At 34.8% G+C, this 27615-nt stretch overlaps 1 protein-coding gene across 2 annotated transcripts in view; it reads left to right on the plus strand.

Moving 5' to 3' along the window:
• LOC117331327 overlaps window positions 1–27615 on the plus strand; it is a 50340-nt gene that overhangs the window by 16012 nt on the left and 6713 nt on the right. For both annotated transcript variants that reach the window (XM_033889998.1, XM_033889999.1), the window contains exons 2-5: window positions 19033–19365; window positions 23387–23483; window positions 23908–24085; window positions 24403–24453. In XM_033889998.1, coding sequence (XP_033745889.1) covers window positions 19155–19365; window positions 23387–23483; window positions 23908–24085; window positions 24403–24453 — 537 coding nt within the window. In that variant the 5' untranslated portion in view covers window positions 19033–19154. The remainder of the gene's footprint in view (window positions 1–19032; window positions 19366–23386; window positions 23484–23907; window positions 24086–24402; window positions 24454–27615) is intronic.

The raw sequence follows: 27615 nt of genomic DNA on the forward strand, positions 1-27615 counted from the left end.
TACATGATATATACATTGTACTTGTCTAATAAATATCAATTTATCAAATATAAAAAAGTTCAGTAATTTATTTGAATTTAAAATGTTTGTTCACGGAACTTATATTGGGTAAATATCTGAATCATCACGACGTTAGCTAGGTATGTATGGATTATGTAATTTACTTAGCAAATATAGTTAACACTATATACAAAGTTCCGTATATATCAAACACTTCTTATATACCACTTACCTATACAACTAGGATATCGTATGATAATGAAAAAAAAAACCTTTGCGAGTTCAATACAATTTCTTACTCTACGGGGGTAGCTTCTCCTGTATATCAAGATATATTTTAACTTGAAACTGTGTAATCTATAAGTTATATTAGTTTGTTGAAACACAGTGACTGTTACCATTGTGTTTGTAGAATAGAAAGTCACTGACGAAGTTACCATATCTTTTATCCCGTTTTATCAATAACAGCAGAAAATGTGCCTGTTACACAGAGGAAGCTGGAATAGATACCATGGACTACTTATTTCTGTATATATTGTATCATCTTATCGAATGAACTACAACCTTTTATGTAAATTTATAGATTCGTTCGTCTTAGTGTGTAAAACATGTTTTATTAAAGCACGTTCAACACAAAAGTATATTGGGATTGACTATTTTAAATATTGATCAGTATATATCAATACTAACATGCCGTAATTTTGGCTATTGGTTCTTTGTCTGTAATGGATAGTCAACGATTGTAGGAAAAGCTCACGTTTAATGAATACATGAAATATACCAAACTGATTCACGCAAAAAAATATAAAACAAAATAATGTAACTATATCGACAGAAAATAGAGAGGGACGCTCGTGGATATGATGATTCTTATGTGTCGTGGATATGATGATTTTGCTAAGGACGTGACGTTATTGTATGTCTCGTGGATATGATGATTTTACTAAGGACATGACGTTATTTTATGTCTCGTGGATATGATGATTTTACTAAGGACATGACGTGATTTTATGTCTCATGGATATGATGATTTTACTAAGGACGTGACGTTATTTTATGTCTCGTGGATATGATGATTTTACTAAGGACATGACGTGATTTTATGTCTCATGGATATGATGATTTTACTAAGGACGTGACGTTATTTTATGTCTCGTGGATATGATGATTTTACTAAGGACGTGACGTTATTTTATGTCTCGTGGATATGATGATTTTACTAAGGACATGACGTGATTTTATGTCTCGTGGATCTGATGATTTTACTAAGGACATGACGTTATTTTATGTCTCGTGGATATGATGATTTTACTAATGACATGACGTTATTTTATGTCTCGTGGATATGATGATTTTACTAAGGACATGACGTGATTTTATGTCTCATGGATATGATGATTTTACTAAGGACGTGACGTTATTTTATGTCTCGTGGATATGATGATTTTACTAAGGACGTGACGTTATTTTATGTCTCGTGGATATGATGATTTTACTAAGGACATGACGTGATTTTATGTCTCGTGGATCTGATGATTTTACTAAGGACATGACGTTATTGTATGTCTCGTGGATATGATGATTCTACTAAGGACATGACGTTATTTTATGTCTAGTGGATATGATGATTTTACTTATCACATAACGTTATTTCATGTCTCGTGGATATGATGATTTTACTAAGGACATGACGTTATTGTATGTCTCGTGGATATGATGATTCTACTAAGGACATGACGTTATCTTATGTCTAGTGGATATGATGATTTTACTTATCACATAACGTTATTTCATGTCTCGTGGATATGCTGATTCTACTTAGAACATGACGTTATTTTATGTCTTTTATGTCTCGTGGATATGATTATTTTACTAAGGACATGACATTATTTTATGTCTCGTGGATATGATGATTTTACTTAGGACATGATGTTATTTTATGTCTCGTGGATATGATGATTTTATTTAGGACATGACCATATTTTATGTCTCGTGGATATGATGATTTTACTTAGGACATGATGTTATTTTATGTCTCGTGGATATGATGATTTTATTTAGGACATGACCATATTTTATGTCTCGTGGATATGATGATTTTACCTAGGACATGATGTTATTTTATGTCTCGTGGATATGATGATTTTATTTAGGACATGACCATATTATATGTCTCGTGGATATGATGATTTTACTTAGGATATGATGTTATTTTATGTCTCGTGGATATGATGATTCTATTTAGAACATGACGTTATGTTATGTCTCGTGGATATGATTACACTATTTAGAACATGACGTTATTTTATGTCTCGTGGATATGATTACTCTTCTGGTGGCATGACGCGGTTCATCAGACATAATCTCGGAATACAGTCATCGAGACGAACCCGTTATTAAAACTCAAAATGGATAAAACGCAGGACAATATTTACAGATTACAAACATAAACGCGGACCCCTGGTTACATTACAATTAGAAAATCAATTAGTATTCCGGAAAGGTATGCGTCTTCAGTTTCATCGAGGACACCCGATAGGAATCTAGGTCACGGCGACACCCGATAGGAATCTAGGGGACAGCGACACCCGATAGAAATCTAGGTCACGGCGACACCCGATAGAAATCTAGGTCACGGCGACATCCGATAGAAATCTAGGTCATGGTGACACATGTCAAAGAAATCTAGGTCACGGCGACACCTGCCATAGAAATCTAGCTCACATACAAATTAAGACACGTACTCTAAATGAGATGGTGACATAGGGTATATCAACAAGCATCGAGCACGCCCGACTTCATATCGAAAGGAAATCAAATAGTTTTGTTCTTAACGTCTGCAGGGGTGACAATGTGTGTATTTGTCATGGGCGCCACTTGTGGTGCCAGGACGTCTTCTGATCTTTTACATATTGCTTGGCCTTCGTAATGCTGTGGCGTCTATAATAAAATAGATTATGCAATAAATAAACGTTTATTTTATACTCAAAACATATTTACATTGGACCCCGACATTTTATTACGTAATCAAACTGTCAAACAACCACTCTTTGTTCATATCAATTACACTCAGACCATGGTATAGACAAAAACAGATTTTCTTGAACATCTCAACATATTTCTAATATTGATCATGGAGACATATTGATATTCATTTTAAAACCAGAGTCTGTCATGTCTCACAGGTTTGTTAATTATATATCTAAACACAAAGATAAAAGATGATATATTTGACTTTAGCAAAAATATGAATATCCAGTCCATATAACGCCGTCGGATATGTTAATGATGTACTTCACCTATATCATGATGACACGTGGAAGTAAAAGACACGTACACAGGTTTACTGTAGATGTGGGGAGGATTTATACGTCATCAATATATGTAAAAGATGAAACTGAGGGATATGGAAAGGTTACTGTTACTGCTTTGATAAAACAGAAACGAGATACACAGTATGTAGCAATGTTTTGTACGTGTGGAGAATAACCATGCATGAAAATATACGTATTTAATATGATGTAAGAAAGAAGTATCGAATTTAGAATTCGTATCATTCATAGACTTTTAATATTTATAAACACTCCTGATACCTTATCTGATCTTAAGTCGTAAACAAGTAATATGAAATTACTCATCAAGTTAGAACTATTTACAAACATTAAAGTAGAACCTGCGTCATATCGTTCGTGGAAATATTTGTTTAAATTGTAGATGCATGCGATTACTTTATACTTTAATATTTAACATAATTTTAAATTGTATGTTATCGATGATTTTGCGGAATCAAATCAAATTTTCACTATATATTTTACTTCAAATTAAATTAATGGGAGATATAGTGTATATTGATATTCATTGAGAACTAATTGTAGAACGTTAAAAGAACATGTTTAACATACAGATATGGTGTCGCAGTGTAGCCCGTTTAATTGACTGTGACATTTTGAAGAACTTTCTATGTGATAAGTAAGTGTAAACATGTTTTGTCACGAACGCGCATGTACTCGTGACTGCAGAATGTTTAGTGTAAACATGTAAACACAATAATACCAGGTTATGAAACATTTTAGGAATGGGACCAAGCATGTCCGCGATAAGAGCTGTTCCCTCCTTCCATTCTCGTTACATATTTAATCTAAATCAATTAAATTTCCCAAATCAATTTTCGTGTTTTTTTGCCCGTTTAAGCTGTTGAGTATGATGTTGAGTAGTGTTATACAGTACTTTGTGTGAATTCCTGTGGCAATAGAATAACTTATTCAGCAGGTTTATGATTCGGGATTACCGATAACACATTTTTAAATTCATTTCTATATCATGATTATTACGGTTTCATATTGTCATTGTTATCATATCTAACACAAAGTATATTGTTCTGTCCATATAATTATACTCTAAACTTCAATTACAGGAAAAGTGGGATTAACTTTGTCAAAAAAAGGCAAAGATTCACGCAATACTTGTACGTGAATTCATGAATTATTAATTTGATTGAAATTGATGAAATTTATTATGTCTATATTGTATTAACTAAACTATTAATTTCCTGTCCACAATAAAAAAAGTTCTTATCTGGTAAGCTAACCAAGCATGGACCTTAAATATATCTGGTACCAGATACTGTAAGAGGTCGGATGTCACACCTGGTACTACTGTTACCAGTATTAGATATCTGTAAGAGGTCGGATGTCACACCTGGTACTACTGTTACCTGTATTAGATATCTGTAAGAGGTCGGATGTCACACCTGGTACTACTGTCACCAGTATTAGATATCTGTAAGAGGTCGGATGTCACACCTGGTACTACTGTCACCAGTATTAGATATCTGTAAGAGGTCGGATGTCACACCTGGTACTACTGTTACCAGTATTAGATATCTGTAAGAGGTCGGCTGACACACTTCACACCTGATACATATAGGCCTACTGAGAGCGAGGCCAGGTAGTTTGTAATTACTTATTTACCTACCTGATGGTTACATACTTGACGATGTTTCCAGGTGTGTATCCTGACGAACAACTTGTTCTATTGATGTTAATGTGGTTCGATAGTTATGTCGAGATGTTAAAATGGCACGTTTAGAAGTGCTGTTTGATAATTAAATATCATTACTGAGATGAACTAGTCCACGGATTTCACCACTTAGCTGTCAATTGTCGGAACCTTTACACATTGAAACATCAACATAAGCATTGATAGTTACAACCAGATCACAGAACTCTAAACTCTACAGAAATGACATATCGAGATTGAGACAGTGATAACGATACGAGATCCAACCATAACAGGAATCGAACTCACAAAACTAGCTCTGTTAATACTACATTCTAAAGTGACGTATCTAGCTATCCCGGAGAAATCCAGATACAAAGATTCCAAACCATGACAACGAAAGTGGCTAATCATAAGGGAGATCACTCTAGGTATAGAGGAATCGGTCATTGCGTTGCGTACAACATGGTTAGGCAAGATCACACTTATTTCTACGCCCGCAGTGTCCATAAAGATATTAACTAAATGTGAGAAGACAAAAGGTTTTGAGATACGCAAGACAAAAAGGACAATGGTAAAATGATATGTTTCCTTGTACGGTTTGAGATTAGACGTTCGTTGGTATACCTGTTGTCTCCACCCCAGTTTGAGATTAGACGTTCGTTGGTATACCTGTTGTCTCCACCCCAGTTTGAGATTAGACATTCGTTGGTATACCTGTTGTCCCCACCCCGGTTTGACATTAGACGTTCGTTGGTATACCTGTTGTCCCCACCCCGGTTTGGGATTAGACGTTCGTTGGTATACCTGTTGTCCCCACCCCGGTATGAGATTAGACGTTTGTTGGTATACCTGTTGTCCCCACCCCGGTTTGGGATTAGACGTTAGTTGGTATACCTGTTGTCCCCACCCGGTTTGAGATTAGAACTTGTTGGTATACCTGTTGTCCCCACCCCGGTTTGTGATTAGACGTTTGTTGGTATACCTGTTGTCCCCACCCCGGTTTGAGATTAGACGTTTGTTGGTATACCTGTTGTCCCCACCCCGGTTTGAGATTAGAACTTGTTGGTATACCTGTTGTCCCCACCCCGGTTTGAGATTAGACGTTCGTTGGTATACCTGTTGTCCCCACCCCGGTTTGAGATTAGACGTCCGTTGGTATACCTGTTGTCCCCACCCCACCCCGATTTGACATTAGACGTTGGTTGGTATACCTGTTGTCCCCACCCACCCCGATTTGACATTAGACGTTCGTTGGTATACCTGTTGTCCCCACCCCGGTTTGACATTAGACGTTCGTTGGTATACCTGTTGTCCCCACCCCGGTTTGAGATTAGACGTTCGTTGGTATACCTGTTGTCCCCACCCCAGTTTGAGATTAGACGTTCGTTGGTATACCTGTTGTCCCCACCCTGGTTTGACATTAGACGTTTGTTGGTATACCTGTTGTCCCCACCCCGGTTTGAGATTAGACGTTCGTTGGTATACCTGTTGTCCCCACCCCGGTTTGAGATTAGACGTCCGTTGGTATACCTGTTGTCCCCACCCCGGTTTGAGATTAGACGTTCGTTGGTATACCTGTTGTCCCCACCCCGGTGTGAGATAAGACGTTCGTTGGTATACCTGTTGTCCCCACCCCGGTTTGAGATTAGACGTTAGTTGGTATACCTGTTATCACCGCCCCGTTCTCATTTCCAGAACGCTGTTTCACCTGAGTTTGAGCTTGATCAATCTGATCGCCTGGTCTCCCATTTTGGCGGTCTCCTTATCAACCTATATACGTTGTTATTTCATCCTTTCGATTTCGAGTAAGAATTTTGGGTTTTTCTTTACATATTGGATTTTCCTAACACTTCAACTATTTAGTTTTATGCCAATATTATCAAATTTGTCATTTAATTATAACATGAAGAATTCCTTCAATGTAAATTATATCAATAAACGACCAGAGTTAATCCATCATGGGTCCCATAAGTATGTTATATGATCCAGACATTAATCAGAGGTCTGGTGAAAATGGTTTAATTCAATACTTAAACTTATTTACTCGAGAGGTGTATGTTTGCCTAACACCCCTGTTAATAAAATTAATACAAGTTCACATTCAGAAATACAACGTGTAAACAGAAACCTGATCGTTCTATTTTTCTGCCATCAGGTAAAATACTCACTTTCTTTTGAGATTTAACATCGCGTAATTCAATCACCAGTAAATACGAAATACCAATATATTGATGACGATCTTTGAACAAGTACTAGTAATACGATACCAGTAAGTTCGCATTCATAAATCAAGTGTTCATTATATATACCAATGACTTAACATCTTTATCGTGTACAGTGTTTTATTTAATGTTCACGATAGCAAATTCAGAATTAAAAACAACTGCATGCACATTTACTGGTGCAGATTAGAATTGATTGAATGTGACTGGCTGTAAATCTAACAAGTTAGATATGGTATCGGAATAAACCTTTACGTGTCTGACAGTTATACACAGAGGACGGGTTGGTTTACTCCGAGGAGTCACCATCTGGTCTAAAGAAACAGTGATGATTTACATATTATAGACAGTTACCAAACTATTTATTGGTGTGTTGTACGTAATAATTGACATCAGACGTTTAAAGGGACGGCTACGCTATAAGGAACAGTAGAACAGGGCACCTGTTTCTATAACTCGCTGTATTTACTTATTACCCCCCAATCTTATGAACATTAAATCAAATACTGAGTGTAATCAGGGTGAGTATACAAGGCCTGTTTAAATGAAATATTCATGATTGCATACTTCCGATATCTTACCGATATTCATAGCACCACCTATCAGGAACATAGTGATTCAAATGGTAATATGAAGGGAGGAGATACCAGTTTTTAGAAATTATCAACTTCCTCAAATGTATGATAGTGTGAAGGTAGACGTGCGAGGAGCTTCTGGTATCATTGATCACATATCGATCTTTTGTAAAATAAAGGAAAGGATGTTAGTCAATCTAGATTCCCGCTGGAAAAGATATGTCCATAACATTTTCATACTGTAGGTTGAAATGATTACGTACAAATGTATTAGGAAACCCCAGCTTCATTTTAGTTCGACAAATACCGTGACCTAAACAACGACCAATGGTCATTATGAAAATTCCATTTCACTTACAATTTCCCACCGTGGTTTTGTAGCGTAATTGTGACGTTAACAACACGTTTCTAGGAGCTGACCGACTGACCAACCGATTGTGTTTATGTAAATTCAATTTAAAGTCAATTAATTTAAATATCGTGAATTGTAAAAACACTAATCACCATGTGAGAGCCAGTAATCGGTCATTGCGTTCATCGTATTGGTGGGATTTAAACATCAGTAATTCAATTACTGTAAACTTGACCACAACCAATTACTGTAATTGTGTTATATAAAATAGTAAATTTAATAGGTAATGTCTAATTTTTGAAATTGTAAAGCGGTTCCGTCACCCGGAATGTCATTCGGTGATAGAGTACAAATCTATCATACTGTCGCTATGTGTGACATTTGGTTTTCGAATTTTAGATATTTTTTAAGACTGATGTTTGAATGAATTTTGTGGCATATTTTATGGTACATTATACACATTATCTCCTTATAAACAGGAGACTTTAACCGACTGATCGAAAGTCTTTCTGTATCGACCAAATACCATGTGACATGTGACACACACACATATATATATATGGAGTGTACACAATGGTGCTGAAGACTGATTTATTGGTGCTGTTGAATATTGTAGACAGGTATAGGTAACTCCTATAATGCTCAGACAGGTATAGGTAACTTCTATAATGATCAGTGACCCCTTCCATTCTACGTCGGACACGCGTACCAGATACCCCGATTACAAGGATACGAACAGTTTAAGTGGCTGTTTTGTTTAATTACCTAACTTGTGGCCATCGATATGGACAAGTGTTTACTGACCATTCCGTAGTGTGTAAACTCGTCAGGGATAAGTGGCAGATCACTGAACAGGTCATAAACAGTTTTCATTGTTTAATGTTACTGTACAAAAGGTCGCTTAACAGGATTAGTAGCTTAACAAGACAGCAGGTATGTGAATATTATAATTTACGCTTTTGCTTTTCTTCAAATTTTGTTTGTTTTTGTTTGTTTGTGGGTCCAGTATCAGATTTTCACTTTTTGTTTGTTTTTGTTTTTTGATTTTTACAATACATTCATTACTATTCCCGACAATTCATATATTTTTGTAAAATCTTGTTAAATGCTTATCATTTAAACGTGATTGAAACACGATTCGCCCCCTCTGCTGATTTTATGTACATTGTAGTATGCTGATCTGTGGTGTTTTATGTTAATAAACTTCCTTGAATACACTGTTACATAAACTGATTTTAATAATACTGTTACATAAACTGATTTTAATAATACTGTTACATAAACTGATTTTAATAATACTGTTACATAAACTGATTTTAATAACACTGTTACATAAACTGATTTTAATAATACTGTTACATAAACTGATTTTAATAATACTGTTACATAAACTGATTTTAATAATACTGTTACATAAACTGATTTTAATTACACTATCCATAGCACATATAAATTATTAAATACAAACAGTAAATGAAAATTAAGCTGTTATGTTCTACCACATGTTTAATAATTAGAGAACGATTACAACATGTCTTCGTTGTCAATGATGGTTTTCGATAATTTAACATTTAACAAGTTATGTCACATTAGCGAAGTTTTCATTTTTCTCCTGAACTCATAACGACGGTGTGGTCCGACACTGGACTAGAACACAAGTTTGAATCCATGACGGTATAGTGACAACACAAAGTCACTTGTGACATTTTCGAGGTAATTAACAGCTTTGTCAGACAAAGTTGTACAAGTACATCACAGAGGAGACATAGAACATTTAACAAGGAACATACAAACAATACTATCAAATTAAAATGTGCTCACGTAATGCCGTTAAACCTTTTGACCGTCTGAATGTCAAATGCCCTTTCGTATTGTTTTGCAACATAATCATTTTTGGCATTCAGGGCTAAATAAACCTTTAGATATTTACACCGACGAATTCTATATTGTCGTTGTTCGCTAAGGGACAACGGCGATGGATTATAACTTAGGGATTAAAACGATGCAAATGTTTAATTTGGGAAGTATGTGTAACTCCAATCCCTCCCCTAACAAAAAAAGGGAAGTAGAATATAATAAATCGGTAAAATATATTTAAAAAAAGAAGAACCCCAATAGTAGGCGAGAGTACTGTATAATATAATAATACCTGATTTACACGATGACTCTGGAAACAGGACAAGGTAAATGAGATCAGGTGTCCTTTTGTTGACGACACCAGCGATGTAGATCGAAGTCAAATCCAGAGGTACTGCCATGTTCTCAAATTAAAATGAACACCCTGGAAAACATTTCCGTCTATCCCCATATCTATCTAAAGTAGCAACCATTTTCTATTTTATTTCTATCTATCTACATATCCATTTACATTTTTATCCGCAATAGTAGGAACATGAAATTGATATTATATGTGCACGAGTCTTCGAACCCCTCACCTCGATTTAGTATTGGGTCACTGTTGCGTATCCATATGGCTTCAACACATTGCTCTCCCAGTCCAATACTTTGGAGTTTTCCCAGTCAATCATAGTTTTCTGTGTGGCGCGGTCTATACCAGCGGATTTATTGTTCTGGGACTCCGACTGGTTTTTTCGGATTGGGTAAATTTCATTCCTGACTTGGATTCCACATCTTTCCGGTGTTCATCAAGGCGGACCACAAAAAGTCCTCCCGTCTTTTTGCATCAGATTTTGTAGACGCATTCTGAGATATTTTTTTGTCGTTGGGTGTTGTATCCTTTGGGTGTACTAGGATGGAGTGTCCTGTGTGGTTTTTATGGCTGTAGTTATGTCATGTCCACGGTGTACATATGTATACTCTGGATTGATTTCGGAGTAACCTTTGATATACAGGCTGACCATTTTGCCTTCAGTTTTCCCCCTTTCTTTTGACACTGTTTTTGAACCTGTTTTAGAACCATTCTCGATATTCACTTTTTTCATTGCCCTAGCTATGTGGTTCTGCTATTGTGGCCTGTCCTGCTGTTCTGAGACTTAAGTCTCACATCTGTTAAGCAATGCAGTACACATAGTTTCTGATATAAAGGATGGTGAGAATCGGAGTTGAGGTGTTTGTCTGTGTTTGTCTGTGTTTGTTTGTGTTGGTCTGTGTTTGTTTGTCTGTGTTTGTCTGTGTTGGTCTGTGTTTGTCTGTGTTTGTCTGTGTTGGTCTGTGTTTGTCTGTGTTGGTCTGTGTTGGTCTGTGTTTGTCTGTGTTTGTCTGTGTTGGTCTGTGTTTGTCTGTGTTGGTCTGTGTTGGTCTGTGTTTGTCTGTGTTGGTCTGTGTTTGGTCTGTTTCTGTCTGTGTTGGTCTGTGTTTGTCTGTGTTGGTTGGTCTGTGTTGGTTGGTCTGTGTTTGTCTGTGTTTGTCTGTGTTTGGTCTGTGTTGGTCTGTGTTGGTCTGTGTTTGTCTGTGTTGGTCTGTGTTGGTCTGTGTTGGTCTGTGTTTGTCTGTGTTTGTCTGTGTTGGTCTGTGTTGCCTGGTCTGTGTTGGTCTGTGTTGTTGTGTTTGTCTGTGTTGGTCTGTGTTTGTCTGTGCTTGTCTCTGTTGGTCTCTGTTGGTCTGTGTTTGTCTGTGTTTGTCTGTGTTGGTCTGTGTTTGTCTGTGTTTTTCTGTGTTGGTCTGTGTTGGTCTGTGTTAGTCTTTTCCCTATATACCAATGCTTTTCCAGTACTGTCACCTTTCTTTACTAGTAGAGTTTCCAAGAAAGGCAGAATGTCGTTGATTTCTTCTTTACAACTTAATCTGAAGTTATTACTGACATCTATGATGTTGACGTTATTACTGACATCTCTGATGTTGACGTTATTACTGACATCTATGATGTTGACGTTATTACTGACATCTATGATGTTGACGTTATTACTGACATCTATGATGTTGACGTTATTACTGACATCTATGATGGTGACGTTATTACTGACATCTATGATGTTGACGTTATTACTGACATCTATGATGTTGACGTTATTACTGACATCTATGATGTTGACGTTATTTAAGCAATGAACAGTGGTTTTAATGTTGTTATAGTCGATACGGGTTTCCATGCTACATTTGCCCACCATACATCTTGCTGCCATATCGACTATAACAACATTAAAACCACTGTTCAATACTTATTTTTACATTGTCTTACCATTTTCGTCAACTTTGGAAAAAAACTAAACCAACACAAAACAATCCCGCCTTTTTTAATGTCACATGACCCACTGGGTGTTACAGCCTGAGGCACTGGGTGTTAAAGGCGTATGGTGGCAACTGCCTCTTAGCATTGTGTCAATGGGGAAATGCGGAGCAAATGTAAATATTCAGCTGTAACATGGCATTTGCCTGTGATTTTAGAGTTTACTCCTGTATTCTAAAGAGCATGTTGATAACCTAGATGTATGTAATAACCGACAACATTGGCAAAACACGACTTGAGGTCTAAACAGATGCTTTGTAAAATACACTCACAAGCCTATCTAAATGTCGTAACTCACGTATAATAAGTTAATGATCCTTTATCGAACCCTAGGGGATCACTAAGTCGTTTATAGCGTGAAATCTCATTCTGCTTGGCTTGTGTTATGTGATTTGTTTATGTCTCCGATATATACTGGAATCTCGATTATTTCGCATGATTGCATTTTGCGTGATAATTGATTAAGGTGGAAAAAAGGAAAGGAAAATAACCAATGATAAATAAATTACGTCGACCTTTGATGACACTGTGGACTTGTGGTAGGACGCAGGAATACGTGACCAAAGGATCGTTAGTTCGAGTTTCGGTACAGCACTGTGTTGTATATATCCTTGAACCAGATACTTTACTCTGTTGTGTTCCAGTCAACTCAGCTATAAATGATGACGTGGTAGGGCAGTACAAGAAATGTCGTTTGTAAGCTGTTAGCGCCGAAATGATAGCTCCAGCTGTCTGCTCCCCAGGGAGTTGAGGAGGACATTGGCTGGTAGCTTAAAGCCAGATAACAACGAATAATGATTTGTAAACCGCTTTGAGATGTTGTTGTTATTTAGTGGTATATACAAGTCCAAATTATCGTTGTTAATTTTATCCATATCTATACTCAGTATTGACGTATTGTGTAATAGTAACTGTACCAGTTCTACGTCACCCATAGTAACTGTACCAGGTCTACGTCACACATAGTAACTGTACCAGTTCTACGTCACACATAGTAACTGTACCAGTTCTACGTCACACATAGTAACTGTACCAGTTCTACGTCACCCATAGTAACTGTACCAGGTCTACGTCACACATAGTAACTGTACCAGTTCTACGTCACACATAGTAACTGTACCAGGTCTACGTCACACATAGTAACTGTACCAGGTCTACGTCACACATAGTAACTGTACCAGTTCTACGTCACACATAGTAACTGTACCAGTTCTACGTCACACATAGTAACTGTACCAGGTCTACGTCACACATAGTAACTGTACCAGGTCTACGTCACACATTTGTGATAAAGAGGTCTGGTATATCCTCCGCGGTGAGTGAGCAACTACTCGTCCCCGAGGAATTCACTATTACTACTCTCTAGAATTAATTATATCACTTTATCGACCTGTGACGGAATCTAGTAAAATATACAGAGAAACAGTAGAAACATGTTATAAATAATACATTATCGACCTGTTATCCAATGGATGACACTAGTATAATATATCTTGAAGCATCTTTTTCATTGGCTGCCACTATACGATATCTATATTGACGTCATTACATGGACATTGACGTTACGTCATGAATTGAAAATGGCATAACGTTTTAATGTTGTTCTATTCCTTAATGTTATAATTTCTACTAAAGATGAATTAGATGAACTGATATGACTGGCAAGATTAGCAGCCCTTTGGAATTGTTCAAAATCGACATTCCATTAATTCCACTTCTAGAGTAAACAATACAAGTGCAGTCATGACTAAATATAGGTTGGTAGTAAGAACTTTAGATAAAGGTTAAGTCGAGCAAATTATCGAGCCAGCAATGAAAAACCGGGTTAGTCAGTTTTTAGTGCGAAGAAAATTGCTACTTTTGTCAGGAATGTGGCATAAGTTGATCTTAAGGAACATCGAACTTCATTTTTATGAAAAAAAACAATATCAACTAAAAACAAAAGAGAAAAAAAACTTCACTTAATCGTCCCTTTAAGTGTCGTTAGTTCTGTAATAACTTGTCCGACTCCTTAAAGAGTTTTCTGTCCCATAAACATGTTCAAGTTTCCGTCAATCATGATAAAATGCAAAGTGTACTGTATGGAAATAGTCACAAAAATAATCTTTTTTTCAACATCCACTCTATGTATACACATGAATTTGCATATATTTTGTAAATAAAAAATAATCGTACGCCCTGATCTAATAGTAACAAGGTACCTACTGTCACCTGGAAAATAGCCACACTAAAATCAGATCATGGAGCGGATGTACTCAATCAATACATCTCAGCTCAGCCAATCTCGTGAGTTATCCGTGTTAAGTTATACTGTTAGGATTCTGTGATACGATACATCTACATGGTTATACAACACTCCGTCCGTCCGGATACCTAGCCTAGTCCCGTCGGAGTATTCCTACTACTTCTTACATCATTCATTTTCTGATCTTGGTAAAACAATGGGTATGTATAATTTTTCGAAGAATATTTGGGTCTAGGCCTAATAAGGATTTTACAAGAATATATTTTGTTTTAAAACTTTAAATTCATGTAAGTTATGACTCAATCAATGTGTATTCTGCTAAATGACTTTATCTGAAAATGAACGTCAGTAATTTAACTAGCCAACATTCGTTTTTTTAGAGAAAAAAAATGTTACTTTTTTATCATGATATTTTACTTGCATTATGCCACGTGGTTATTGACATCAATGTTGGGAAAAAATGGAGGGGTAGCCCCAATTAAAAACATTAATAACCACATATATCATTTGTTCAGCTCGTAATTAAATTGTCTAAATGAAGCAAATCTTCAGTAACTCGTTTCGTGATACTGTTTTAAGGAGATGGCTGACATATGTTTTTTAACCAACTGTAATCTGTGAAATAAAGGTACTGAACAAAATTAATAGATCATCGTGCCATCTCCATTTGACTGGCTGTGGTAGAACATCACCGTCTTTACTAGTTCTGTTGGTTTACTGAACCTTTGCGCCATTTCCGCATACAGAAATCGTCCGCAAGAATTTGTTTTGTTCCTGGGTACTGTACTCATAAGTCATTGGAATGATAATTCAGCTAAATTCCAGCGAACAGTGACTACAGACTCGTCATTAGGGAGAACAGCATCCCCGGTAAAATAGAGAAAATCAAACTGGACTACAATATCTAGTTATTACCATAGCTAGATTTTATTCTTTATATTTCTTAATTTGCCAGATTTTTCCGTTTTCCTAATAAACTTTTTTTCTTCAATCTCCTTTTTCATAGTATTAACATAAACCAGAACATTTAATGTTCCTACAATGATTAGTGTCTCTATACATTTCTGATATATTAGAAGTTTACTAGCCCTCTATTCCAGGGATCATTAGTTTTACTGCCCGCGCGTCAGTCTTGTCGTGAGTATGTCTGTAATTATTGCACAACTCCAAAACATTCGGCGTATAATGAGTTTTAAATCATATATTTTTTTGTTGCCCAGCTGCCACCGGGACATATCGTTAGCTACAATTTACATGTAAAAGTAAGATATGGAGTTCTGTTCCAGGTGGAAACTCGGAATCTTTGGGTTTAAGTTATAAGTCAGCGTAATTCTTGCTTTGTTAAAGTGCTAGTTAAGCTTCCTCTGAAAACAATAGTAAAAGAAGGCGTTTATTTAAAACAAAAATGGTTTGTAACGAAAGCTGGATTTTTACTACAGTCATTCAATACACAACACATACAAAATACAAACAAATCAAACAAACATGATTAGAAAATGTTAGATTACGATGAAACAACTATCATTTCCGTAAATTAAATAGGTAAGATAATGCCATGCTCTAAAATTATGTATGACATGGTCAAGAATTGTTCTTTAAAGTCGAAATATTCATTTTCAATGAGATATTTGATGCTCAAGATAAATAAATTACACCTGTCAATACCAAGTGAATCGTTCATTTGAAATCTACGCTCGATGAAGGCACCATCATAACATGACCTGTACAGGCATTCTATTTTCCTGCCACACGAATTAATTATGTCCCCGTGAAGTTAAAAGAAATATACCGAGGAAAGCACAACTGTGGTATATTTCTGACCGTGCTATACCTCTGTTACCATGATAAACCTGGAGCAATAACTACCTTGGTCGCCCATACGGGCTCTGATTGCTGATTGTCATATCAGTCAGTATAGATTATTTTATCCGTCGCTGGTCTATATGTCCGTGTTAGTTTAATACAGAGTATGATATTTAACCAGATTCGTTAATATTTACCAGTTTGCTTCTTTCTGGATTCAGTACACAACGTTTTGTCCAATATACACCGAGTCAATATTTGTCTGTCGGGTTATTTACTCCCTTCTGTCAGAGAAAATACCTGTGTTGTACCGTTTTGTTTATCCTAGCTGTATATCTGAGTTTGTTTATGTCCCTGGTCCCTGTGTTATATATCTTTATATTTCTATATTCATTGTCAGAGACAACATATCTTTTGTAAAACCCTATAAATTGTCACATCTTAGAGAGTTACATTGCTGTGGCCGGTGCCATTGAATATTGCCGAAAATTCCGATAGATATTAATACAATGTATATCTGATAGGAGTGATATCTATTGTACTTTATAAATAAATCCGAGTCTGCTCTCTCCAGTGTCGTAATCATCAATTATAGTTGAATATCTATCAGCGATCTTATAAATTGTTTCGAGCCAAATGTTATAAAAAACATATTTTTTTTTTTTTTTTTTTTTTTAAGTTTTGGAAGCAAATCGTGAAAAATGCTCTTGCAAAATAACCAAAATAACCACTTATACGGCAGGACAATTTCCTGTGGGTATGTAGATATGATGGTTCTGAATAGGAACGAGGCAGGAATCTCTTCCATTGAACATGGCGGTACAGTAATCAAACATAACGTATATAAAACATGGCGGAACAGTAATCAAACATAACGTATATAAAACATGGCAGTACAGTAATCAGACATAACGTATATAAAACATGGCGGTACAGTAATCAGACATAACGTATATAAAACATGGCGGTACAGTAATCAAATATAACGTATATAAAACATGGCGGTACAGTAATCAGACATAACGTATATAAAACATGGCGGTACGGTAATCAGACATAACGTATATAAAACATGGCGGTACAGTAATCAGACATAACGTATATAAAACATGGCGGTACAGTAATCAAACATAACGTATATAAAACATGGCGGTACAGTAATCAGACATAACGTATATAAAACATGGCGGTACAGTAATCAGACATAACGTATATAAAACATGGCGGTACAGTAATCAGACATAACGTATATAAAACATGGCGGTACAGTAATCAGACATAACGTATATAAAACATGGCGGTACAGTAATCAGACATAACGTATATAAAACATGGCGGTACAGTAATCAGACATAACGTATATAAAACATGGCGGTACAGTAATCAGACATAACGTATATAAAACATGGCAGTACATTAATCAAACATAACGTATATAAACCATGGCGGTACAGTAATCAAACATAACGTATATAAAAACATTGGTGAGTTTTTATAATGGCACAAATCTGATATTCATGCTTGTTTCTGTTACTTAAAATTGTGTTAGTTAATACTGGTTTATTTAAAATAATTCAGTAAACTATAGGGTTTATAGGGAGCTAGGCACCATCCGATTTTTGATAGAAATAGAAGTTAGAATGATTAGACACTGATCAAGAATGTTGTTGTCTAGAGAAAACAATCTCAATTTTGTGATGTATAATATGTTAACTCATGTTGTCCTATATATGAATTTTATACGAAATATTTTAAATGAGTGTGCTTTGATGTATATTTGGAATATTTGAAATTCCCAGTTCCAGGGCAATTTGAATCCACTATTGCTTAATCTAGCTGTCAAACAGATTTTACACGATCAATTTTTCAAAAAACTTGACTAGTGGTGTTTTTAATTCTTCGAAATCTGTATGTTATAGAATGTATTAAGATGATAGCAATTTTGGAAAAGATTTTGAAATTTTGAATAGTTCAGAACAAATTTATAGTAGAATTGGCATATGGAATAATGTGGAACATCAAAATAGAAATATCCATACTGTAATTCCCATGAAATAGGTGACGAATTTCATTTTTTCTTGCGATGTCCTTTTTTGACTATTTAAAGAAAATCATTTAAAAAAAAATATTATTATACACAGCTAAATATTCATCTTGGTTTTCAGAGCTCATGAATATTACTAATATCAAATTCGTAATCTGTCCAAGTTTATGAAAAAAGTTTTGTTTAATAAAGTCTTACGATTTTGTTTCCTGGATCATACACTTTATATGTACGTTGAATGTTTCATAATTTGTTTTATCTGTACACCATATTTTTGAAAAGATAATTCAATAGATAAAGTTTGAAGTTGCCTCCATCTGACGTCCCACAACAGCACATTATCTAGCCTAGAAATAGAAAAAAAAACTAACGCCATACCACTAAAAGAAACATTTGGACATTGCATTGGTCAGTTTTGGAATGTCCGTAAATATTGACAAACTGTCTGTTGGTACCAGGATGGCAGCACCTATTTAATTATCAAATACACAAGGTTTTCGATATTTGACACGGTAAAGTAGGATAAAGAGGTAGATATGATTATTTTCTACTATGAATGTATAAATAATAATATATTTACAATTTATCTTCCATGTTTTTTCAGCTACAACAACCAATTTAGCTGCAACAGCAACTTCAGCTACAACAACCAATTTAGCTGCAACAGCAACTTCAGCTACAACCACCACTTTAGCTACAACCACTGGGATAACAAGCCCTCCCGTGATGGCGTGCGGGGTGCCAGCCAGCGTGGCGGCCGCCACTGTCGCGTACAATGACACTATAGCAACCTACACATGCATATCCGGGTATTCCATGTCCGGAGGTAACCAGATCGTCTGTTCTGGCACCACCTGGACCGGAACTGCACCGACATGTACTTATCTCCAACAAGCAGACGACATCGATACCAATGTCAATGTGTATAGCTCAGACAGTGAGTGCCTTGATTTATTTTCATTTTTTATCTAAATTTATACATTGTACATTTCATAAATTGATAACTAACTAAATTACAAGTATAATTCATAGATTTGTAAATACAGTAATTTTTACCTGGCGGGACTTGTTCACGGGAACAATAACACTCATAGAAATTAGCTGTATGACATTTCATCTGTACACTGTATGGTCGGTACCTACAGCGTCCCTCTGTTTAGTATGGCTGTGGTGTAATCACATTACTGTCAAAACGTATTCCCGACAAGGAGTTTTGTATCAAGTGTGGAAATGTGTTGGATTAAAACTTGTAACGGATTTAGTTAATAATATGGCAAAAATATCCCATTATTTATATAATTATTTAGTCATTTATATAATAATATTCAATTTATATCCAAATAATGATATGACTACCGTTTCTATAGCAACCAAACTGTCAAAACAAGAACAATTCTGTTTCTGCTATTATCAGAATTGCTATTCTTATTCACAAATCCAATGATACAAGTTGCTTACATGTTGTTTATATGTTGTTTCCATATTGTTTACATGTTGTGTACACGTTGTTTACATGTTGTGTACATGTTGTGTACATGTTGTGTACATGTTGTTTACATGTTGTGTACACGTTGTTTACATGTTGTGTACATGTTGTGTACATGTTGTTTACATGTTGTGTACACGTTGTGTACATGTTGTGTACATGTTGTGTACATGTTGTGTACATATTGTTTACATGTTGTGTACATGTTGTGTACATGTTGTGTACATGTTGTGTACATATTGTTTACATGTTGTTTACATGTTGTGTACATGTTGTTTACATGTTGTTTACATATTGTTTACATGTTGTGTACACGTTGTTTACATGTTGTTTACATGTTGTGTACATATTGTTTACATGTTGTGTACACGTTGTTTACATGTTGTGTACATGTTACATGTTGTGTACATGTTGTGTACATGTTGTTTACATGTTGTTTACATGTTGTGTACATGTTGTTTACATGTTGTGTACATGTTGTGTACATGTTGTTTACATGTTGTTTACATGTTGTTTACATGTTGTGTACATGTTGTGTACACGTTGTTTACATGTTGTTTACATATTGTTTACATGTTGTGTACATGTTGTTTACATAATGTTTACATGTTGTGTACATAATGTTTACATGTTGTGTACATGTTACATGTTGTTTACATGTTGTTTACATAATGTTTACATGTTGTTTACATGTTGTTTACATGTTGTGTACATGTTGTGTACACATTGTTTACATGTTGTTTACATGTTGTGTACATGATGGTTACATGTTGTGTACATGTTGTTTACACGTTGTGTACATGTTTACATGTTGTTTACATGTTGTTTACATGTTGTGTACATATTGTTTACATGTTGTGTACACGTTGTTTACATGTTGTTTACATGTTGTGTACATGTTGTTTACATGTTGTGTGCACGTTGTTTACATGTTATGTACATGTTGTTTACATGTTATGTACATGTTGTTTACATGTTGTGTACACGTTGTTTACATGTTATGTACATGTTGTCTACATGTTGTGTACATATTGATTACACATTGTGTACATGTTGTTTACATGTTGTTTACATGTTGTGTACATGTTGTGTACATGTTTTGTACATGTTGTTTACATGTTGTGTACATGTTGTTTACATGTTGTTTCCAGTTGTTTACATGTTGTTTACATGTTGTGTACATGTTGTGTACATGTTGTTTACATGTTGTGTACACGTTGTTTACATGTTGTTTACATGTTGTGTACATGTTGTTTACATGTTGTGTACACGTTGTTTACATGTTGTTTACATGTTGTTTACATGTTGTGTACATGTTGTTTACATGTTGTGTACATGTTGTGTACATGTTGTTTACATGTTGTTTACATGTTGTGTACACGTTGTTTACATGTTGTGTACATGTTGTTTACATGTTGTGTACACGTTGTTTACATGTTGTTTACATGTTGTTTACATGTTGTTTACATGTTGGTTTACATGTTGTTTACATGTTGTTTACATGTTGTGTACATGTTGTTTACATGTTGTGTACATATTGATTACACATTGTTTATATATTGTTTACATGTTTTTTTCATGTTGTGTACATGTTGTGTACACGTTGTTTACATGTTGTGTACATAATGTTTACCTGTTGTGTACATGTTGTATACATGTTGTGTACATGTTGTATACACGTTGTTTACATGTTGTCTACATGTTGTTTACATGTTGTTTACATGTTGTGTACACGTTGTTTACATGTTGTGTACATGTTGTGTACACGTTGTTTACATGTTGTCTACATGTTGTTTACATGTTGTTTACATGTTGTTTACATGTTGTGTACATGTTGTGTACATGTTGTTTATATGTTGTTTGCATGTTGTGTACATGTTGTTTACATGTTGTGTACATGTTGTGTACATGTTGTTTACATGTTTTGTACATGTTGTTTACATGTTGTGTACATAATGTTTACCTGTTGTGTACATGTTGTTAACATGTTGTTTACATGTTGTGTATACGTTGTTTACATGTTGTGTACATGTTACATGTTGTGTACACATTGTGTACACGTTGTTTACATGTTGTTTACATGTTGTTTACATAATGTTTACATGTTGTGTACATGTTGGGTACACGCTGTTTACATGTTGTTTACATGTTGTGTACATGTTGTTTACATGTTGTGTACATGTTGTTTACATGTTGTTTACATGTTGTGTACACGTTGTTTACACGTTGTTTACATGTTGTGTACATGTTGTGTACATGTTGTGTACACGTTGTTTACATGTTGTGTACATGTTGTGTACGCGTTGTTTACATGTTGTGTACACGTTGTTTACACGTTGTTTACATGTTGTGTACACGTTGTTTACATGTTGTGTACACGTTGTTTACATGTTGTTTACATGTTGTGTACATGTTGTTTACATGTTGTGTACATGTTGTTTACATGTTGTTTACACGTTGTTTACACGTTGTTTACATGTTGTGTACACGTTGTGTACACGTTGTTTACATGTTGTGTACATGTTGTGTACACGTTGTTTACATGTTGTGTACACGTTGTTTACATGTTGTTTACATGTTGTGTACATGTTGTTTACATGTTGTGTACACGTTGTTTACATAATGTTTACATGTTGTTTACATGTTGTGTACACGTTGTTTACATGTTGTGTACATGTTGTGTACGTGTTGTGTACATGTTGTTTATATGTTGTGTACATATTGTTTACATGTTGTGTACACGTTGTTTACATGTTGTGTACATGTTGTTTACATGTTGTTTACATAATGTTTACATAATGTTTACATAATGTTTACATGTTGTTTACATGTTGTTTACATGTTGTTTACATGTTGTGTACACGTTGTTTACATGTTGTGTACACGTTGTTTACATGTTGTTTACATGTTGTTTTCATGTTGTTTACATGTTGTGTACACGTTGTTTACATGTTGTGTACACGTTGTGTACATATTGTGTACATGATTGACACTATAATATTACAGCCATAAATTGCTTAGTTCAGTTGAATAAAGTTTAAATGTAAGCAAAGACGCTGAGCCATTATTGACGTGTACAGTATATGGAAACTAAACAGTAAATGTTTCACAGAAAGGCATTAACTGAATTTAGTTTTGGTATTGGTATCAGATAAAACCAACTGCTGTCTAATGTTAATTTGACTTTTATTTGATTCCGTTTTATTACGTCATCGAGTTCTTTGCTATGTCACAATGGTACAGGAGCACGTGTTAATATTGAAAATATATGTGGTATGAAACTGTATCGAGGTGAGACAATGGAAGTTGAAAGTACAACTAAAAATTAGTTAATTACTTCTCTAGAATATAAAATCTATCACGTCTAAATCTAATAGGCAGTGATTTAAGGCTGGCGAAATATTGAGGATATAAAGTATTGTTTTTATCAGTGTATATGGGGTAGATTATTTACCGATACTTGTTTCCTCAGTGCCGGATTGGTTACTGGGAGTACTGGCTGCTGTGGCATGTGTGGCTGCTCTACTGATATTGACCTGTATCATCTGCTGTTGCATGTATATGTGTGGGTATGTAAACACATATAAATAAATAACAACAACAAATACCGCTACAGCACTATGTACTATATCTACACTTTCCCAGAACACCAGTATTAATAAGATGTACATATATCGTAAACTTCTTCCTTAGAACACAGGTATTAAAATATACAAATATCGTAAACTATATAAGACAGAAACTAAAGCGTAAATAGATACTGGACATTTGACATTTCGCGCAAAACAGCTAATACATACATGAACTACATTTTATATAAATTATTGTTTTCACTCTGATGTCATTTATGGTTTAAGTTAATTTTCTACATATCAATTAATGTGGATAACTGTACATCAGCATTATGACTTTCTCATCATATATTCAACCCAGAACATACTATATTTTCATGTCTACTGGATTAAATTACGTTTAAGCTGTTTCTAATATCAGGTGTGTGTCGGGGCCCCTGGGTTCCGGAGCCAATGCTGTACACCCAATGCACGCACATGAGTCGTCTTGTTGTTGTTGTAACCAACGACGACGGCGGCGGAGGAGGAGAGGGGACGATTTCTATGATAGTAGATCTTCTAGTGTGGTGGACATGCGCAATGGAAACAGGAATGATCAGGTTTGATAGTACAACAAAATGTATAATTAATATTTAATAGCTTATTATAGAGAGTGTATACTATTGATAAACAGGCACAAAGAGGTTAAAAAGTAGACGGATCCAAATAGAAGTTAATTGCATGGTATGTACAGCCAGAAATTGTGATTACTGATTTCTATTTCTGTTGACACCGTATTCAAGTTTACTATACCAATGTGAATGTGCTTTTTCGGGTGGATATGCTTTGATATACGACAATCGCGGTGTACACTCAATGCACTGTATTATTACCTCTTTTTGCATTTGTTATCATAAATTTGATCATATCTATACAGGTACGAATAGCGGGCTTTAACTACGCCAAGCCGAAGAAAGGATACCCCAAGGTTAGTTAATGTATATAAGCACTTGTTAACTTCACACGAGAACAATTTGCATTATATTGTGGCATTTATTCTTCACTCCTATACTGAAGTATACACACCTACCAATACATCCTCTGTTTCCTCCTATATGTACTTACCTTACTGATGTATAGCTAATACAGATTGACAATATCTCTGAATAACATCTCTATACTCTCTCTGTCTACTGTTTACATGGAAAGAAAGTCACCTAAGCACCCTGAAATGTTAATAAGGCATTCCATAAAGATGTTTAAAATGGAGATGTCCTGATGAACACGTGATTTAGCAGGTGCAATGGTCATATCAATATGATTTTATATTGTATAACTATTATCAATATAACTAGATTGTATTACTGTTATCAATATAACTATATATTGTATTGATATTATCAATATAACTATATATTGTATTACTATTTGTTTTCAGTCATTTTCATCATTGATTATGTGTTGTTGTGAATGATATCAGGTTAATGTTTCCTGAACAGCAAAACCATATATCATATGTTGATAATCGCTCATCCGGATATGACGTTGTATGCATCGGATATGACGTTGTAGAAGTCATGTCTTCATTACACATTACGAGACTTCCTGTCACGTTTGATCGTTATTTGTTTTGATGTGTGTGGTACTATGGTCCAATAACAACCATGCACAACCAGTTTTCTTCTTTCTTACTAATCAGGTTGCCAGCAACAAAATGCATCACGTGACACGTCACTACTGACAACTGGACAACATGGACACTACAACTGTCGGATTTATGTGTATATGTATATCATATGCCATCAGTTATAGCGGAAATACTGGATGTGTAGTAACCAGTGTGTGACTAGATTTTTTGTGGACAGTTTCAAATATTTGTCTTCAATTTTTGCGGGCCGGACATTATTTATAAATGTAATTTCTCAGAAAATGCTCTTTTCATTTTGGCATTTAGTGTTGCTATTCCTTCAATCTACTGAGGAAAGAGTGTGATAATGTTTTATATGTACTATTATAATGACTTTTCACATTTAGAATGTTACTTTCTCTGGAAAAGACCGTTCTTGAAATGGTATTTTATCATATTTTAATTTTCTCACTGTGCCAATGGTGTTGAACACTCAATCGTGAATTAAAGCAATACAAATGACCATTGTTTTAAAATAGACAATAAGTAATGTAGTTGTTGAACCATGTCAAACCTTTTGTTTACAATATTTAGACTAAGTATTTTCCTGAGAGAGTGAAAAAAACAAACAAACAAACAAAGGAATGCATACACTAAATAGGGTTCCTTCCCTGAAAGCAGTTATCAGGAACAATTACATTTTGTAACAAAGAAGTGGACAAATCATTAACCCCATTGTTCTACAATGTCGAGCCGGAATGTGAACCTTTCATACTATGTTCATATATGTTTGTAGTTGTGTTAGCTTTTTTAAATATTAACAGATGGAATAGTTTAAGGGTCATCTATATAGCAGAATAGTGTTGAATTTCAAATACGAATAAATACCTAAAGATTTGCACAAAAAATGTGATGTAATATACCAAAATGTTTGTTTGGACATGTAGCTTCTTACAATCACCAGTAATATGCTATAGATGCTACCAGTTTCTTCTATAGAGTAACTTTGTGGTAAGATGTAGCATGGAATAATTCTAAGTCACGCAAATTATCAAACCTGAAAATTAGCCATGCTGTTATGTTCACATGTGTCTATAGCACAGGGTAGGAGCATTTGATTGACCGGATTTTACTGTATGTACGTATAAACACTCATTTTGTTTTGACCTTGAAATGCAAATGGCGGCTAAGAATAATATTACATAAATATGGCTTAGAGGAGGCATTTCAGTTAATAACAATACTCCTATATCGTACTTTTAAGACATCTTATCATAGTAACATGAACATTTTGAAGTCAATTTGTTAAACTGGTGAGTTTGGAGCCTTTTTCAGAAATAGGCTTTTTTTTACCCCAAACTCAACGGTTGAAATTTTTTTTTTTATAAAAGCAGTCTTCTTGCCACATCAAGAATACTTTATATTGTCTAATAAGAGCATTTTTGATGTCTTAAATACCTCCTTATATGCCATATTTGTGTGATATCATTCACGACCGCCATTTGCAATTCAAGGTCAAAATAAAAACAGCTTTTATACATATAATAACGTCAAAGCTGGTCAAACCAATGCTCCTATTTTGTGCTTTAGACACCTGTGAGAAAAACGACATGGCAAGTTTGTGTAATATATGGGATACAAATGAGTTAATTATGTCCCCCTGAAACATGCATTTTTCTTACGTTTTGTTGAAATTTACAAACAGCTTAACAAATTACATGTCAACAGCAAGTCCCACGGTTTGCCATGATACATACTAAACGTTCATCATGTTACTACTGTGACATTGCACCATAATAGGGATTTATAGGCCTGTAAAATATCAATGTTTTGACTGGATTTGCTGTTTAGATGCCCCTTAAGTATGGAATATTTTAAGTACGTCAATGAAATGTTAACATTGGCATTTCCCTTAATCTTTAATAAAGTTTTAATTAAGCTAAATAATAAAAAGTGTTCTGGACAAAAACTATTTTAGAATAATACAAATGGAACGGTACTATTTCAAGATACAATGATGAGTTCCAATGATACGGTTTGAACAGTTGTCTATCTTTGTGTGCCAACAACCAGGTGATTTTAGATTCAATATCTGTTTTATTTTAAATATATTCAAAGCTACACTAATATGGCTTTAACAGTTGTCTATCTGTGAACCAATAACCAGGTGATTTTAGATTCAACATTTAAATCATTTTACATATATTCAAAATTACACTAATATGGCTTTAACAGTTGTCTTTCTTTGTTTAACAGTTACTAACTGACCTTAGATTGAACCTTTTTATTATTTCAAATATGTCTTCAAAAATGCATTAACATGGTTTGAACAATTTTTTGTGTGCAAATAACCGGGTGATTTTGGTATGAATATTTATCTAATTTCAAATGTTCATTAATATTTGTGTAATTGTAATGGAAATGACAGATATAGATCAATAAATAGGCCCTGTCATTTTATTATTATTTTGGTTATACAAACTAAGATACCTGTATTTTCCAAGTAGTTTATATTGGTTCTGA

This window comes from Pecten maximus, chromosome 7, assembly GCF_902652985.1.
Source record: "Pecten maximus chromosome 7, xPecMax1.1, whole genome shotgun sequence".
In the NCBI taxonomy this organism is placed as follows: domain Eukaryota; kingdom Metazoa; phylum Mollusca; class Bivalvia; order Pectinida; family Pectinidae; genus Pecten; species Pecten maximus.